General features: G+C 38.2%; 1 protein-coding gene across 1 annotated transcript in view; it reads left to right on the top strand.

The window, feature by feature from the left end:
- The window catches only part of CACNA1I (calcium voltage-gated channel subunit alpha1 I), a 381,909-nt gene that overhangs the window by 267,214 nt on the left and 97,195 nt on the right, over window positions 1-17,500 (top strand). Inside the window, exons 5-7 of the mRNA XM_058190911.1 lie at window positions 9,052-9,211; window positions 11,742-12,057; window positions 12,762-12,854. Coding sequence (XP_058046894.1) covers window positions 9,052-9,211; window positions 11,742-12,057; window positions 12,762-12,854 — 569 coding nt within the window. The remainder of the gene's footprint in view (window positions 1-9,051; window positions 9,212-11,741; window positions 12,058-12,761; window positions 12,855-17,500) is intronic.

Here is a 17,500-nt window from a genome sequence, read left to right as displayed (position 1 = left end):
TGGACAATTTCTCCTTCTGAGAGAAAAATTCTGGAGTCGTCCATGCAATCTGATGGAATTTTTTTTAAAAGTCATCATTTACAACCAGTCATTCCAGCAGTGTGCACCATTCTTCCATCTGCTTATTTTCTCTCAATAGTCAATTGTGAGGGATAGTTTAGGTACTATGACTTTAGATACACATTTGCCAGCCAGAAACCTCCATTGTCTCCTGATCTGTGGCTGATATTCAATATGTCTCCCTGTAAGACCGGAGACCAGGGTTCAATTCCTACATTTCTGTTTCTCTCTTTTCAGAATCCACACCTGGTATCTATGCATATTTAATTCTCTGTGTGCTGCTTTTCATTGTGCCTCTTTTCATTTTGATGTCCCAGAAGCCTGTTTTGTTTGCCAAATACCGCTTCATCAGAGTTCTCCTCCCTAGCCTCCATACCCTTTTACACAGAATGGCTATTTTTTTTCTTTAAAAAATACAGCTTTAGAAAAGGTCACCGTCTCTTTCATATTCCTGCTCCTCACTGTGAGCCAGTGTGGCTCCTGCTTTGGCATTGGAAAAGGCTAAATAGGGAGGAGGGAAAGATGGAGTTCCAAATAATAGAATATAAACAGGGGGAGCTAGAAAAGAATAGGAAAGGAGATAAGCACGGTGAGGAGACGTTAACAATAAAAAGGCTAATGGAGAGAGTCTCTCTGTCTCTCTCTCACACACACACATATGGACACATATACAAATCTGTCTAGCTATCTGTCTATCTCACAATGAAACAGTAGGAGAGGAAGACGGCAAAGAAACAAAGAATCATTTTACAAACCATTATTGAAAAGGTGCCTGTTGGGTCCAGACTAACTTGCTTGCTGTCAGAATCTCACAGTTTCTGCCACATTTCAGGCCAGAATGGGCATATGAGAAAAATGTGAAAATTGCTTCAAGTGTAATGTGTGAATTGTGAATCTGCTCATAAAGCAACTAGGAGAACAGAGTGCCCCCTAACATTCAGTTCTTTTTTTTTTTATTTGCATTTATATCCCGCCCTTCTCCAAAGACTCAGGGCGGCTTATACTATGTTAGCAATAGTCTTCATCCTATTTGTATATTTATATACAAAGTCAACTTATTGCCCCCAACAATCTGGGTCCTCATTTTACCTACCTTATAAAGGAAGGATAAAGGATGGAAGGATGGTCAACCTTGGGCCTGGTGGGACTAGAACCTGCAGTAATTGCAGGCAGCTGTGTTAATATCAGACTGTCTTACCAGTCTGAGCCACAGAGTTCTTATCATATTGGTCTCAAGTTCTCTTACTGTATGAAAAGGAAAGAGAGCTGTAGTAGTTGTCACTCTGCTACTTAACTGCAGAGACAAAAATTAAGCTCATTCTGTCCAGCAAAACTAATTCGCAGATAAAGGCAAATATTAATTTGTTTTCATATTCTTAAAGTTAACCTATCAACAGCGTCAGATCAGCTGTCAATCAGTAAAGACAATAAATCAGTTAAGATCTAAAACATTCAAAGTAAAACTGTATAAAAAGACACACTATTGTAATCGTCCCCGGAGCCTAGGAAATAGCCAGGTCTTTATTTAGCATTGAAATATTGGCTTTGGAGGGGGAGCTGCTTCATTTATATGACCACCTATGGTTTCCATGACCCACCAAAACTGGAAGCAAAACTTAAGTTGCTGTACATAATTAATGTGCTGAAACTATTTTGGAGGGGAAGGGTGGCAGAAAGTACTGCCATTGGGCTTTTATCACATAATAACATTTTTTTATTACTATTTATTTATTTATTTTTTATTTATTAATTAAATTTCTAGACCGCCCTTCTCCCGAAGGACTCAGGGCGGTGTACAGCCTTATTAAAATACATAGATAGACAATAAATTTAAAATAATTTTAAAATGAAATATTTAACCGGCCAATTTAACTAAAATAGCAAAACCAATTAAAATCAGTACAAAATTTAAAATTTAAAATTTAAAAAACTAAAAAATCTAATCCAGTCCTGCGCACCTGAATAAGTGTGTTTTAAGTTCACGACGGAAGGTTATAAGGTCCGAGAGTTGGCGAAGCCCCCGCAGAGAAGGCCCTTCCCCTGGGTGTCGCCAGACGACACTGCCTAGCTGACGGCACCCTGAGGAGTCCCTCTCTGTGAGAGCGCTCGGGTCAGTGAGAGGTATTCGGTAGCAGAAGGCGGTCCCGTAAATAGCCCGGCCCTATGCCATGGAGCGCTTTAAAGGTGATCACCAACACCTTGAAGCGCACCCGGAAGGCCACAGGTAGCCAGTGCAGTCTGCGCAGGATAGGTGTCACCCGGGAGCCACGAGGGGCTCCTTCTATCACCCGCGCAGCCGCATTCTGGACTAACTGCAGTCTCCGGATGCCCTTCAAGGGGAGCCCCATGTAGAGAGCATTGCAGTAGTCTAGGCGAGACGTCACAAGGGCGTGAGTGACCGTGCATAGGGCATCCCAGTCTAGAAAGGGGCGCAACTGGCGCACCAGGCGAACCTGGTAAAAAGCTCTCCTGGAGACGGCCGCCAAATGATCTTCAAAGGACAGCCGTTCATCCAGGAGGACGCCCAAGTTGCGCACCCTCTCCATCGGGGCCAATGACCCGCCCCCAACAGCCAGCCGCGGCTGCAGCTGACTGTACCGGGATGCCGGCATCCACAGCCACTCTGTCTTGGAGGGATTGAGCTTGAGCCTGTTTCTCCCCATCCAGACCCGTACGGCTTCTAGACACCGGGACAGCACTTCGATAGCTTCATTGGGGTGGCCCGGTGTGGAAAAGTACAGCTGGGTGTCATCAGCGTACAGCTGGTACCTCACACCGAAGCCACTGATGATCTCACCCAGCGGCTTCATATAGATGTTGAACAAGAGGGGCGAGAGAATCGACCCCTGCGGCACCCCACAAGTGAGGCACCTCGGAGCCGACCTCTGCCCCCCCGTCAACACCGTCTGCGACCGATCGGAGAGATAGGAGGAGAACCACCGATAAACGGTGCCTCCCACTCCCAATCCCTCCAACCGGCGCAGCAGGATACCATGGTCGATGGTATCAAAAGCCGCTGAGAGGTCTAATAGGACCAGGGCAGAGGAACAACCCCTATCCCTGGCCCTCCAGAGATCATCCACCAACGCGACCAAAGCCGTCTCAGTGCTGTAACCGGGCCGGAAACCGGACTGGAATGGGTCTAGATAGACAGTTTCATCCAGGTGTAAGGGAAACTGATATGCCACCATACTCTCTACAACCTTCGCCATAAAGCGAAGGTTGGAGACCGGACGATAATTGCCTAAAACAGCCGGGTCCAAGGCAGGCTTCTTGAGGAGGGGTCTCACCACCGCCTCTTTCAAGGCGGCCGGGAAGACTCCCTCCAACAAGGAAGCACTCGTAATTGCCTGGAGCCAGCCTCGTGTCACCTCCTGGGTGGCCAGCACCAACCAGGAGGGGCACGGGTCCAATAAACATGTGGTGGCATTCAACCTACCCAACAACCTGTCCATGTCCTCGGGAGCCACAGGGTCAAACTCATCCCATAAAATATCACCAAGACCACCCTCGGACGCCTCCCCTGAGTCACTGCAATCTGTGACATGCTGAAACAAACTACTGAGTTTTCAGAGGTATAAAGGCAAAACTAATGATGCCTCCTTGACACCTGAATGAGACTATAGATTATCTTTGCTATTTGGATTGTTCCAGTGATTCTTTATAATGAGCACAAACTGATTAGAAATCAAGACTTACATTTCATAAAATGGCCTCACTTTGTACATAATATTGCAATAATTTGGAAAAAAAATGTTATAAGTACTTGAATCTTCCTAATGGCTTCCTATGCATGTTACTAAGATACTATAGTATGCATTTGTGGCCTTGTTGTATACCTCTTGAATAAATTTCTCCATGTTTACTATTGACATCATACAAGTAGGTATGCTTTGACCTAGAAGACTAGAAGCAACTTCTCCAACAATTATGACAATTCTCATAATTCCCAGCACATATGGCAATTCTATATTATGTATCTCCCCAATCTTGAATAATTTGATGGCTCAGAAAATGGATTTATAATGTTATATTCCAAAAGAGAGGGATAACATTTTGAATTAACCCTAGGAGTTGGATTTTAGATAGGTATTAATCATTTATTGGATTGCTGTTCTTCTTTATACATTATATAGTCACAATTGCTAATAAAAAATATTTTCTCAAAATGAATATATGTAAACTTTTTAAAATGGACTTTTATATTATAGTTTTCCTGGGTGATCTCTTCTTTCTAGAGACTTAATTTTTTTAAAAAAAAAACCTGTCACTTGACTACCATTTTAATTACAAATCAGAAAGTTCCAATACTTTAAAAAATAGAAAACATCTACTACAGTGCTAGAAAAACCTATGGATCCACCTTGCTTTGGCAAAGGAATGAAGTAATAATAAGGCTTTTAGATATTATTATTGTTTGTATCAAACTGTTTTCAAGACGTTCTGAGAATTAAGAATATAATCAAATAGTTGATGTGTCTTTTCTTTTCCATAAGGTTCTGATTTCATGCTTTAAATGGCACCTTTCAGATGGTGTCATTTCTCTGCAAACTTTTTAAAGCCAATTAGTATATTTTGCCTGACTGTAGTTCAATGTCTTTCACATTTTGAAATTATGAAGTCAGAAGTAAACCCTTTGAAGTAAATGAAACTTCAGTTCAAAGTAACCAGTTGTTGACTAGTTGATTTTAAACTCCACTGCATCAAACTTTACCAGTTACCACTGGTACCATTAAATGACTCTAGTCATTTTCACTTGTCTGTATCCCATTTCATTGTTAACTAATTACTTACGATAAATTGAGTGAGAAGCATGTTGCCCATGGAATTACTTATTAAAATATACTAGTGGATATTTGCAAGTAGAAAAATATTTGGAATAAATTAATTATATATATTTTACTGGAAGAGATTTCATGCTTGAGAATACTTGCTTTCCATTGGACTGCATGTAATGATATCCAGAAGCATTAAGCAGATAACCCATTTTGTTGCAATAATCCTCCTTCTCCCAAAATTGACTCATATTTTATAATTCTTAAATAATTTTAAGATTATTACATTAAAATGTGACATAAAATAATCATCCTAAAAAGACATTGTTTTTGTTTTTTTTAGAACAGCAGTCTTAGATGTGTTTACTGCAAATGTCCCACTTATTTCAGTGAGGTTCAGTCTTAGATACACGAGACTAAAGCTAAAGTTTCCCCACAGGGCTTTCCTGGATAAATTGCTATTGGACCTTCTGCCCCGTACATCTTTATCTGGTATGAAACTTCTTACAAATTCCCTAGGGCAAACCTGATGCTCTTGATCTGTGTTATATTAATATTTTCATGATTACCAGCCAGAATGAATGAAGAAAATAACTGTAGTAAAACACAACTGGATGGCACCATGTTGGAGAATATTTTAATAAAAACTCTAATTCCATTTCATCTGTCTTGCCACTGGCTTCATATAATACTAATGCTCACATTCAGGATGGTCTCATTCACTTAGGATACTTGGCCATATAATACTTGCATAAAAATTGTTGATTCAGTCCTCATGAAATCAACCTTATTTCTTTTGAATCTTTTGTTTACTTAGCTCTTGCCTGTATGACCAAATATCCCTTGTTATATGGGTAAGAAAGACTGATGCATTTTGTTTTTCATCATTTATTATTCATATACTTGTAAAGAACTAAATCAGGGGATTTTTAATGCGTAAGACGTACAATGGTTAAAATGATTTTACATCTTTTATATCTTATTGATGAAAATTGGAGTCCCTGGAGTTAAGTATGATAAGTGATTAGATACATAAATGCCATCTCTCATCACTTGTATTATGTGAGTTATTTTCTTCTTTTGTTATGGCTTGAATTATCTAGACATCAAAGAAATGAGGCTGCTGAAACTCAGAATGCTTTCATAAGTATTAAATCCATGCCTCTACATATATATTTTCATCTGTGAATACCTTAATTCTTCATGGAGCTCAGTTTCATGCACTTTTCTGAGCTCAGAGATTTTTTTTGTTCCCAATTGCTGGGAAACAATGACACAGGAAAATGAGATAAAGTGGAAAGCACAAAATAATGTAACTAGTTATATGACAGTAGGCATAAAAAGGGGATTAGCTGGTGCCTTAAGGAATTGTCACAGAATCCTAATCTTATCTCTCCCTCTCTCTTCCCCTCCCAAGACAACTGAAGTAATGAACTAGTTATAAATAGCTAATTAGTCATTTATACACTGCCCTACATGCAACATCTTGTTAAATGAAATTCCCTGGACCCATCCAGTATAGCGAGGTGTCTCAGAAAAGATAGAAAAGTAAATGGGGGATTAAGAAAGTTACTGTTTGTTAAAAGGATTATTGAAATGCAAGGTACGGTAGAATAGATAAGCACTATGATTAATTTAGCAAAAGGCACAGACCATTCTTACCGATCAGCCTCTTATCTTGACAAAGTTATACAAAGTTAGGGACAAACACAAACCACATTTGAACAATTTCAATTTGATAATTTGATAATTTTAAAGAATACATGCATAAGAAGAGAATAATATTCAGTTAACAGGGATCCAACAGTAATAACAGGTAGGTTCTAAAATACTATGATCATGAGGGTTCCCCACCCCTAATAACAGGAGTTTTATTTAAACAATATCCATGATGTGGAATGCATTTCAGTTCAAAAATGTCAGGTATTTCTTGTTTACTTTAGCATTTTGGATCTTGAAACACTAAAAATGAGAAGTGCCTCTTGTATCTTAGACATTTATGAAAAAAATCTGTTTATAAGAACAGATACAACTTGGACAAACTGGCTGGATCAACCATTAGAAGCTACTCTGAAAAGCTAAAGAATCAGTTTTCAGCAAATGAACCAGCAAACGTGGAAAACTCTTAAAAATATCACCGGCTATGGCAAACCTCCTTCCCAGGCTGAAGGTAATCAACAACTGGCAGATGACCTGAATGAGTTTTACTGCAGGTTTGAAAGGAAACTACAGCCACCTATCTCCAAAACCCCCATCTCAGACACACCATCAACAGCCAAGCCTCCTAAAACTGACCCCATTTCATTGGGTTCACAACCCCTAGTGATCACAGAAAAGGAAGTGCAGGACCTATTTCACAGACAAAAGCCAGGAAAAGCTCCAGGCCCAGACAAGATAACTCCTTCTTGCTTAAAAGTCTGTGCTGACCAATTGGCCCCCATCTTCACCCATATTTTCAATAAATCACTAGAGATGTGTTATGTTCCTTCTTGCTTCAAACGCTCTACCATCATCCCAGTGCCGAAGAAGCCCACCATCAAGGAACTGAATGACTACAGACCAGTTGCTTTAACATCTGTAGTCATGAAAACCTTTGAAAGGCTAGTGCTTTCCTACCTGAAAACCATCACGGATCCGCTGTTAGACCCCTTGCAATTTGCATACCGAGCAAATAGATCAACAGATGATGCTGTTAATATGGCTCTGCACTACATCCTACAACATCTTGAGTCTCCAAAGACCTATGCAAGGGTCCTTTTTGTAGACTTTAGTTCAGCATTCAATACCATCATTCCAGACATTCTTCTAACTAAGCTAAACCAGCTACAGGTACCGGAACAGACTTGTAAGTGGATCACAAGCTTCCTAACAAACAGGAAGCAGCAGGTGAAGCTAAGCAAGATCACATCAAATACCTGTACAATTAGCACAGGGCCCCCAAGGCTGTGTGCTCTCCCACTTCTCTTCTCTCTGTATACCAATGACTGCATCTCCAATCATCCATCTGTTAAGCTACTGAAGTTCGCAGATGACACAACAGTGATTGGTCTCATTCGAGACAATGACGAATCCGCATATAGACGAGAGGTCGAACGACTAGCCTTGTGGTGCAACCAAAACAATCTGGAACTGAACACACTCAAAACCGTAGAAATGGTGGTAGACTTTAGGAAAAACCCTTCCATACTTCCACCTCTCACAATACTTGACAACACAGTATCAACAGTAGAAACCTTCAAATTTCTGGGTTCTATCATATCGCAAGATCTCAAATGGACAGCTAACATCAAAACCATCATTAAAAAAGGACAACAAAGAATGTTCTTTCTGCGCCAACTCAGTAAGCTCAAACTGCCCAAGGAGCTGCTGATTCAGTTCTACAGAGGAATTATTGAGTCTGTCATTTGCACCTCTATAACTGTCTGGTTCGGTTCTGCAACCCAACAAGAAAACACAGACTTCAGAGGATAATTAGAACTGCAGAAAAATAATTGCTACCAACTTGCCTTCCATTGAGGACCTGTATACTGCACGAATCAAGAAGAGGGCCGTGAAAATATTTGCAGATCCCTCGCATCCTGGACATAAACTGTTTCAACTCCTACCTCAATACGACGCTATAGAGCACTGCACACCAGAACAACTAGACACAAGAACAGTTTTTTTCCGAAGGCCATCACTCTGCTAAACAAATAATTCCCTCAACACTGTCAGACTATTTACTGAATCTGCACTACTATTAATCATTTCATAGTTCCCATCACCAATCTCTTTCCACTTATGACTGTATGACTATAACTTGTTGCTGGCAATCCTTATGATTTATATTGATATATTGATTATCAATTGTGTTGTAAATGTTGTACCTTGATGAACGTATCTTTTCTTTTATGTACACTGAGAGCATATGCACCAAGACAAATTCCTTGTGTGTCCAATCACACTTGGCCAATAAAATTCTATTCTATTCTATTCTATTAGACTAAATATTTTGTTGTTACATAATTCAAAGCTGTACATCTATGGTAAGTTTTCTAGCTGCCTCTCACCTTTTTTAAACTCAGGATTTATTTCTATATTGTTATCTTCCTTTCTCTACTTCTTCTAGTCTTACTACCATGTTTTGCTTGTTTCCCCTCTTTTCTTTTTCCACCTTCAACCATTGCTCCTTTGCGGTGATCTATCTCACTCTCCCTGGCCCTGGTCCCTCTCTCAGGCATGCGAATATTGGTGAATTTGCTCTTGGACACATTACCTATGCTGGGGAATGTTCTCCTTCTCTGCTTCTTTGTCTTCTTCATCTTTGGCATCATCGGTGTGCAGCTGTGGGCTGGTCTACTGAGAAACCGCTGTTTCATGGATGAGAACTTGACAATGTGAGTGCTGAGGAAATGACTCTCTTATTCCTTTTCAACTTTGTAAAGTCTGTTCCCCTCAATTTTTTTTAACTTTGATATTGAGCTAATCCCAGTCTCCAAGTTCTTGTGTACTACGTCTAAAAGTTCCATTTGCTTCTTGAAAGAAACCTATGAGAAGGTTGAAATTACTGTTGTATGATTATGTATACCATCAATATGAAGATTCAAAGATTGTCATAAGATTAAAGTATTGAAGAGGATGATGTAGTCCATCTAAGTCCAACTCCTCCTTGATGCAAAAAATCCAGACAAAGAACATGGATTGCTAGTCTCTGTTTTTCAGGGTAAAAGAATCCATAACTTCTAGTAAATACATGTTCAAACTATTATAATTTATTAAAATTCAAATATATATTTTTAAACAACTGAATTACTTGTCCTTCCAATGTGTTGGAGAATTAACTGCTACGACCTTCATCCAGAATAATCTATAAATTCTGAAAACTGTACAATACATTTGAAGGGAGTTGTGTTAGGTAAGACTGCATGGTAAACAATTGTACCCTCTCCCTTTTCTCCCTTTTAGGTTTTATAGCTTCTCATATGGTTCCCCACATTTTCCCCCAGTATTGAAGCAGATGATATGTGAATCAGGGTGATAATTTCAAGGAGAACTGTAGTGCTAACCTTTCTGTTTGTCTGTCTAGAACTCCAGGATGTTGGCATGTGCAGATTCTTAACTTTTCCTTTCTTTAATTTTACACAGTGCTAGAAATCCAGCCTATGGTGCAAATATGTAGTTTAAAATTTTTGCTTTGACCCAAGGCTATTTCATGTTTTGATTCATATCATATGAAGAATTGCAGCAATATGGATTTTCCAATGAATATACATTTATGGTACATATTTATAAAGCATTTTTAGCATTTTAAATACATTTTCTGTGGTTTTTCTGCCTACTTATAAAGAATCAAACAGGTACTTGTTTTATTCACATTACATTTTAAAACATTATAGTATACATCTGAAGCAATATCATGAGTAAAGGATCAGATTATAAAATGGGTGAACTCATGGTTTAAAATTATACTTCAATATATTTAGATCATTCATTCTTTTTTTAATTTTTACAGATTTTTATTTTTCTGAGCTTCTACTATTTTAAGTTTTGATTCAATATTGTGGGAAGTATTGCTATCACATGTTGAGAAATAAGTATGCTTAATGATTCCATATGCTGGCATGATACCAGATTACCCATTTGCTCTAGGAAGCATCTGTTGTCTATTTTAGTTCTAATTGAGTCACAAGTCTTTCTCTCAAGGAAAAAATGGATAAAAACATGCTCTTTCCTTGGTTTTTTTCAACATCTCTTCCCAAGTGTATAGAAATTGGATTTTCTTGAGTTATAATCACTTCAGATCATCTTCTAAACTATTGGTCTGGGTCACCTTGAATGAGCCACAAAATTTTCTTTCTCCTTCTCCATATCATACTTTGCTATGGCTTCTGAACAAACCAATAGTAGTTAACAAACCAATAGTAGTTAACATTTCTCCTGCAAATAAGAATGATAAACTAGTTCTGTTCTAGAGTTCAGGCTGAAACACAGAGAGGGAGCTGAACCATACATGCTAGTGCCATTTCCAGATTTCCCATATCTTCAATTCCCAAATTTTCTGAACTTTTGAGAAGAAGAGGAGAGCCTTCATTCATTCATTCTTTGAATACCTGCCCAAGGTTCCTGCTTTCAAGGAATCATTTAAATGCATTGAGCTGGATACAAAAAGAAAGACCCTTCTTTTAGTCCTAATGTACCAATGGAACTAATGGGCAGAACTGGCAAAAATAGAGTAATAAAATTACTTTCCACTCTGTTTTTAGCACTCAGAGAAGACTTTCTGACTGGAAATCTACTATTTTCTAATTCTGCTTTAGAGAACAAGCATTGACCCAATTTTAAAAATTAGAGATTTAGTGTGCTATGGGGAACCTGGTCACAAACAAGCATGCAACTGTGGAACTGGATCTTAAACTGGAACTTGTAACCAATGTAATAAGCATTTTACTCTTGCTATTGTTAATATTTCTAATTCTTGCTAATATCTCTGGATAGATAACATTATTAATCCTCTGCTGTACTAGATTTTTATTATGGTTTGTCATAGTCAGCCAGCTATTTGGGGTTGGATTTGGCTTTTTTTTTTTTTTTTGTCCACTTTCTGAGTGCTTCCCAGAATCTAGGATCAGGAGATTTTGTTGTTTAGGATATTAATATCATAGAATGTAAGCTATTCCAGGTAAAGCTGTCTTTTGCAATTGACTGATAGTGATTTTGTCAGTGCTGATAGTGTCCAAGGGGTCTCCGGATGTTTTGAAATTGTGCCCATGGTATTTACTATTATTGGTACTATCTTTGCTTTTTTTTGTCACAGTTGTTCTACTTCTATCTGCAAGTCTTTATTTTTTTTTACTTTTCTCCATTATCTACACAGATATTATTAACTATAATATTTGCCGTAACAATTTTGTTCATGTGTTCTCTCAGCCAAGGTAACATCACTCTTCCTCCCTATTATCAACCTGAGGAGGATGATGAAATGCCCTTCATCTGTTCACTGTCAGGCGATAATGGTATCATGGGTTGTCATGAGATACCCCCACTCAAAGAACGGGGCCATGTGTGCTGCTTGGACAAGGATGACTACTTCTACTACACCTCAGTCAGGCAGGAGTTCAACGTCAGCGGCATGTGCGTTAACTGGAACCAGTATTACAATGAATGTCGTACAGGCAATGCCAATCCACACAAAGGGGCAATCAACTTTGATAATATTGGCTATGCATGGATTGTTATATTCCAGGTAATCTGAATATATAATAGTATATTCTATATAGAATATATAGTGATAAGACCACCACTCATCCTAAAGATGTGGTCCCCAAAACACCTTTTCAAGAATGATATTTGGTTTCCTGTGGCAAAGAACAGCAATGGACCTGTCTGTTTAATTTTACCTGAATCCTGGCAGTGTCTGCTTCAAGTGGCTGATTTTGAGGACTGTGGTTTATTTCAGGGGTGTGGTATGAAGCAGTCCTGTGTCTCTAAGCCAGTGATGCATTCTTTTGGCAAAGGGAGCTACATTTTGTATTTAGGCAGAAAAAAAGCACAACCTATTAATTTTAATTTAAAGGAATTGATAAAAAAGAATTAAAATCATTAAATGAGAAAACTAAACTAAGTTAAATTAAATTTGAATTAAGAAGACATTAAATTAAGGAAGCTAATATTATTCCTAATGATATATAAAATGTTCTGATAAGTTTTGTGAGGGTCACATCCAGTGCTTTGGACCACTATGGGAATATAAATCATATACTGTACCTTGTTTTAACATATTATGAAATATAATTTGACATCATCAGGCTAGGGAAAGTTAATAGTCTGTAAGGATTTTATTTTTTGCTTTTGTCAGTATTTCTTTAAGATGCCTTACCAAAAAAAAAAAAGGTAATCTACCTCCTTGTAGCTACTGAAATATTTTCTTTTCCCTCTTTCTTCTTTCAGGTGATCACTCTGGAAGGATGGGTGGAGATTATGTATTATGTGATGGATGCTCATTCATTCTACAACTTCATTTACTTCATTTTGCTGATCATTGTAAGTACAATAGTCCCTTCACCAGTAGTGGGATTCAAGTAATTTAACAACCGGTTCTCTGCCCTAATGATTTCTTCCAACAACCAGTTTGCCAAACTGCTCAGACAGTTAACAACCGGTTCTCCCGAAGTGGTGCGAACTGGCTGAATCCCACCACTGCCCTTCACTGAGTAGATAAAAAATGCCCTTCACATGAGAGAAACAAACGTTACATCCCAATAAACCAGGGAGCTGGAATTTATGTTCTTTGAAGTAAAACAGCTGTTGCAAATAATTCTAGGAGATACCGATTTCAAATCCTTTCTTTGAAATAGCAAAAGATCATTCAAATTGACTTTGCCATTCTTGAATTCTTTTTAAAGTCTTTGCAATCTGTTGTCATATTTAAGAACTAATTTATAATCATGTTCCAAGAGCTTATAGTTTAAACAGACTTAAAGAATATTCCACAAATCCCTTATGCGACAGGAAGGAAATAGCTTAGTGATGGTCATAGATAACACTTAACTACTTAAATGGCAACAAAATAGCTATTTTTTTCAGACTTCCCAGCCAGCCAGAATATGGCCAAAAAATGTTCCATGGCCATAGAATTTTGGGAGTAGCCATCCAATGCATTTGGAAGGTATCAGGTTGAAAAAGGCTGTGATAGGAAATTTTGTATATTAAAAAGATCTTTACAATTTTGTAATATTTTTATACCATTTTATATTCATGTTCATGTCAAATGAGCAAGTGATGATAAATCATTGACAATTGAATCAAACTATTCCAACTTTATTTATTAAAAAATATATACCGACATTTAGATTTTCTGAGTTTCTTAGTTTATATCTACATGCAGGATTTGAGCAGGATTTTTTAAAAAAAAACCTATAATACTATTGGGGAAAGAAAAGAGGAAAGTATTGGCTATTGTTGGATTGAAGAATATCAAGGTTGATGACTAACCCAGAGAGACACTATAATTGAGAATTAGAAAGTTCTAATTCTCAATAATAGTTGAGAAGTTCTAAGAAAGTGCATAGGGCTTTGACAATTTATTCATAGATTCCTAAATGTTCCACCATGTGAATTCTTCTGAATTGGATTCCAATATAGGCAATGAAGGCAATATAGCAATGCTGATGTATAGGAATCAATGGGCACAAAAAAAGGGACTGACTGGAAAAGCTATTTAATTGGTTTCCTTAAAACAGGGCGCAAGGTTCAGAGCCTTGGGATTCTTTAGGGAGAAAGCAGAAGTAGCGTTGATTTACTAGCATTCCCTCTTCTTTATGCATTTAAATTTATTTAAATTTATTTAAATTTAAATTTAAATTTATGCATTAAAAATAGCATTTAAGCAAAACGTAATACAGACTTGTACTGATGATGTTACTTATTTTGGATAATGAAACCTGCAAGAAAACAACCAAGCTCAGAGAGCACCAAGAACCCCTCATAATACATTTTCTAATAGAAGTGAATATTTGAAGCTCAGGGTTGAATTGTGGAATCCATAGTGCTCTCTGACCTTGGTTATTTGCACAGATGTTTCATTACCCAACTGGGTAACATCACCAGGACTAGTGAGTGTGGGTTTGCTCCCTATTTATATAAGTAGCTTGTCCTGCCAATGTTGGTGGAAGTGTGGCTTTATACTTGTTAAGTAGTTCCTTGATTACAGTCCCAAAAATGAAGAACGGGGAAAAAAATACAAAACTCCAAAAAATTAAAAATAGAAAAAACAAACAAAAAGACAAAAGACAAGATTAAGATCCACAGCATCTTATCATCCCAAAGATTAACAGTAATTCATCCTGTATCAAATATCCACAGTTGTTTCTTAATGCAATTTCTTACCAACTGTTGTTTGTTAAATATAATAAATCTCCAAAGTCATATTTATGACAGACTCATATTTATGACAGTTGCAATGATTCTTCACTTAACAAATGTTTCACTTAGCAATAGAAATGTTAGGCTCGGTTATAGTCGTAAGTTGAGGACTAATGACTATTATTGAGTTCTCAATTCTTTCATTTCTGTCTTTCTGTAAATTGAAGTTAAAATTCCCACCATTTTTCTTAAGCTAAGACATAGCTTCCGTGCGAGTCCCCCATCCGTGCGATTTTATTTATTGGTTTGCAAACAAAGAGAGGGTATTATAAAAGTTAAACTCCAAAATGCAGTATTTGGGAAAGCACTGACTTGGAAAAAGTTGCTATACAGGAATCATAACCTGACATAACTGTATTTTTCGGAGTATAAGATGCTCTGGACTATAAGATGCACCTACCTTTTTTGGTGAGGAAAACAAGAAAAAGAAATCTGCCTCTGCCTCCTAGCAATTTTGCCTCCTTGCAGCAAACAGCAAATAGCCTGCTTTACTTTCATTTTTGTTTTCAACATAGCTTAATTAGCACAAGAAAAAAAATCTGCTCCCAGCAATTTACCTCCTTGCAGCAAGCAGCAGCGGCCCATGCAGCAATAGGCAATGGCAATCCCTGCAGCCTGAAACAGCTGAGAGTCAGGAGGCCATCCAAGGGACAATCAACTTGTGCTAATTAGGCTGTGCTGAAGCTGAAATGGGCTGTTTCTTCTTGCTGCTTGCTATAAGGAGGTAAATTGCTGGGAGGCAGAGGCCAAAGGGTGGGGGCCAGTGGGTGTGTGGGGCTACATTCGCTATATAAGATGCACGTAAATTTTCACCCCCTTTTAGGGGTGGAAAGGTGCGTCTTATACTCCGAAAAATACAGTACTCACTATTTCTTTCTAATAAGAATTTCTATAAATAGGAAGACAATAAGACGGGAAAGGAAGTTAAAATACATGTTTGGAATTGGAATGAGCTTTCAAAATCCTTGCTCAAAGGACACAGAAAAAGAAAAGCACTTGTTTGGCAAAATTCTCAGATGTTATAGGGATCAATATAATTCAAACAGCATATGCAAGTATTCAGATTCAAAACAGGAAAGGTCCTTTGATCCCAGCAACAGTGCATTTCCTGTACTTGACAACAAGCACCAAAGAAAGCAGCTTTTTAAGATGTTGCTGACAGATGTTGTGTGTGCGTTCACACTACATCTGAAGCACCTTTCCTGCTTTGGCTCCAAATACTGCACATATTTAACAATTCTAAAGCACTCTGTTGTTCTTCACATGTATGCAGATCAGTGAATCAAGTGAAATAAAAGCGAATACTATTGTAACAGATTTCATAAATCTTGCAAAATGTGTGAGATGGAAAGGACTTTAAATTACAATACATATAGCCTGCCCTCATTCAAAAACTTCCAGCAAGTAGCTGTTGTGACCCAGGCCCAAGTAGGTAGTAGAAAATTCAGTCAGTTTATAAACAAACAGACTTTATTAGAACAGCTGAGAATTAACTCATTCTCAGCATAGTCCAAACTAAAAGCAAATTCTTCCCAACACAATTCCTCAGTCTTATCACTATCCTTGGTCTAATTAGGCAAACTGCCAAAGGCCTTTCTTGGCAAAAGTTCAGAAGACACTGATAAGAAACAAATGCAGCAAGACAAAGCTATCAACAATGTTTTCCGGAAAAGAGCACAAATGCTGTTGCTGGTCTTTTAAGCCTTATGGGAGGGGCCAATCAGCTCTTGGCCCTACTCCCGAGTTGTCCTCTTTGCTTTAGCTGCTCTTGCCTTCTGGCAGCTCTTCTCATGCGAGCATTAAGAACAGGCTCCTCCTGTTCCTCTGCCTCACTACTGTCAGCCTCTGGAGGCTCCGGAGTCCGCACCTCACTCCCTGATGGCCCTGACCCCACCTCTGCCTCCAACACAGAGCCCTCATCTGGGCCTTCCCCAGCCTCCAGGACTGGGCCATGTTCTTCCTCAGCCTCATCGCTACCTTACTCCGTTGCCAGCTCCACAGACTGCTGACACACCAGAACAGTAGCAATCCCCCAGTTTTTAAGCAAAGTGTTCCATTTGTAACAGTTCTTGCCAACAGAATTTCTTCCTGGTATTCTGATACTGAAGCTGGCCAGAAACGGCTTAGTTTTTCAAAGGCTAATTCAAGGGCTAGCAGAGGACTGGCCCCTTTGAAATGCTAAAAGTTAATGAAAGGACTATCTGATAAAGCCTTCTGGCACTTTTGTCTAGGTGAGCTGCGCAGCAAGAGTAGAAGGGCATCATGGTCTATTTTTCTCTGTATAATTATGTTTAAAAGCTTCTAGGTGGAAAACAGTAACTCTTTTCCTCCTTTTATGACCTGAGGAGGTGGCAGTATTAAATTCGCCCTTTATTTTCTGTTACCTCTTCCTAGCCTGAGGTTTGTACACAGTTGCTCTTTAGGCAGATTGAACTTTGAAAGATATTTAGAAAGATGCTTGTTTGTTATTTTTATCCTGATATTTATGTCATGCTGCACAGGATAATAGGAAGTATTATTTTGTTTATGGGATGAAGGCTATGGGATAAGTAATGGATGGTGAAAAAAATAAATTCAGTTATCCTTTGCTGTTAATTGGAATGACATGAAGATCTACATAACATGTTTGAGTCCTCTTTGTAAAAAAAAAACCTTTCATAACATTTAAGAGTAAGAACATATATGATATTACCGTAACACCAGAACTACCATTATTAATATCCTTCCTAAGTTTTTAAAATAAGAATAAATATTGTTATCTTGTA

The sequence above is a fragment of the Ahaetulla prasina genome, chromosome 7 (assembly GCF_028640845.1).
Source record: "Ahaetulla prasina isolate Xishuangbanna chromosome 7, ASM2864084v1, whole genome shotgun sequence".
NCBI lineage: Eukaryota > Metazoa > Chordata > Lepidosauria > Squamata > Colubridae > Ahaetulla > Ahaetulla prasina.
Note: the sequence above shows the minus strand (reverse complement) of the source record. Positions and strands in the feature narration are given on the sequence as shown.